This window comes from Megascapheus bottae, chromosome 8, assembly GCF_031878675.1.
Source record: "Megascapheus bottae isolate mThoBot1 chromosome 8, mThoBot2.hap1, whole genome shotgun sequence".
NCBI classification, from domain to species: domain Eukaryota; kingdom Metazoa; phylum Chordata; class Mammalia; order Rodentia; family Geomyidae; genus Megascapheus; species Megascapheus bottae.
Window position 1 is genome coordinate 22,540,645 of NC_143516.1, and position 1,830 is coordinate 22,542,474.

The following is a 1,830-nucleotide window of genomic DNA, read 5'->3' on the forward strand; positions in this document are numbered from 1 at the left end:
TTGTCTTCTTCCCTGGAATAATATAGCAGGAGTGGATTAAGTGTTGATGGGGAATTTGAATGGCAAAGTTTATAGAGTGACTATCACTCAGACCTATTGTATTAGCGTTCTGTAAAATTACAAACAACTATAATGGGTGGAATGAGAAAGATGTAGGATTTTAGCAGAATCGTCTTCCTTGAGTCTTCTTTGGGTTTGTTTTTTGAGTTTTGCTATGAAAGTATGTGTGTGTGTGTGTGTGTGTGTGTGTGTGTGTGTGTGTGTGTGTGTGTGTGTTAACCATTTTCTGACAAAATCCCATCTGTTTTTGCTTTTCTGAAGGACACCTTTGATTGCTCTGAGTATGGAAATGGGTCTTGCCCAGACAATGAGAGGTCACTGGGCGTCCGGGCAGCCATGTACTCATTCATGGCCGGAGCCATCTTCATCACAGTATTTGGCAATCTCGCCATGATCATTTCCATCTCCTACTTCAGGCAGCTTCACACCCCGACCAACTTCCTCATCCTCTCCCTGGCGGTCACCGATTTCCTCCTGGGACTTGCCATTATGCCGTACAGCATGGTCAGATCCGTGGAGAACTGCTGGTATTTTGGGCTGACATTCTGCAAGATCCACTATAGCTTTGACCTGATGCTTAGCATCACCTCCATCTTCCATCTTTGCTCAGTGGCGGTGGACAGATTTTATGCGATCTGTCACCCTCTACGCTACTCTGCCAAAATGACAATTCCAGTGGTGAGACGGCTGCTGTTTCTCTGCTGGTTGGTCCCCGGGGCCTTCGCCTTCGGCGTGGTCTTCTCAGAGGCCTACGCCGATGGCATCGAGGGCTATGACATCTTGGTGGCTTGTTCCAGTTTCTGCCCAGTCACATTCAACAAGCTCTGGGGAACTACTTTGTTCACGGCAGGTTTTCTCACTCCTAGTTCGGTGATGGTGGGGATTTATGGCAAAATTTTCACCGTCTCCAGAAAACACGCTCGTGCCATCAGTAACTTGCCAGAAAATCAAAATAATCAAATGAGAAAAGACAAAAAAGCAGCCAAAACCTTAGGGATCGTGATGGGTGTGTTCTTGGCATGTTGGTTTCCCTGCTTCTTCACAATTTTACTGGATCCCTTTTTGAACTTCTCTACACCAGTGGCTCTGTTTGATGCCTTGACATGGTTTGGCTATTTTAATTCCACCTGTAATCCCCTCATTTATGGTTTCTTCTATCCCTGGTTTCGCAGGGCACTTAAATTCATTTTGCTAGGTAAAATTTTCAGCTCACAATTTTATAATACAGATTTGTTCACTCAAAAAGAAACCGAATAGAGTTATTCTGTATGAGTGATTTGGAACAAAAGCGCTAGACTTCAGTAGCAGGAAATTACTCTGTATTGTGTGTTGTGTGTTGTGTGTCTATGTCTCTGTGTGTGTTTGGCTGACATAGATGCTCTTGGTTTCTAAGAAGTTTCTCTTGAGACCCCAACGTCTTTTATTATGTTTGTTATTGTTATTATTATTGTCGGTTGTGAGGTTTGAACTCAGAGCCTGGGTGCTGAGCGTTTTTGTGCAAGGCTGACATTCTATCTCTTTAAGCGACAATACCACTTCCCCCAACACCCTTCAATCCATCATAACCCTGCTACTATTAGGTAAAGAGAAAAGAATTAGAAATGATAATAGAAAATGGAAAAGTCAGGAGTATAAAGAAAAGGATGTGCGCAAATGTACTGTTCAAAAGGGGTGAGAATGCAGGCTGAGCTTGAGTGATACTTGTTCTTCCTCAGCTTCTGATGAAGTGTAATTGGAAAGAACAGTGAAAAGTTATTGGTAAGTGCAAAT

The 1,830-nt window shown here is 43.2% G+C and overlaps 1 protein-coding gene across 1 annotated transcript; it reads left to right on the top strand.

The window, feature by feature from the left end:
• Window positions 1–396: 396 nt before the first annotated feature.
• On the top strand, window positions 397–1,317 carry LOC150059652 (trace amine-associated receptor 2). The gene has a single exon (XM_090337653.1). The coding sequence runs from the start codon at window positions 397–399 to the stop codon at window positions 1,315–1,317; it is 921 nt and encodes a 306-aa protein (XP_090193779.1).
• The last annotated feature ends 513 nt before the right edge of the window (window positions 1,318–1,830 follow it).

Bases quoted from the DNA above. Each gene is read 5' to 3' on its own strand.
- LOC150059652 (XM_090337653.1), top strand. From the start codon at position 397: ATGTACTCATTCATGGCCGGAGCCATCTTCATCACAGTATTTGGCAAT.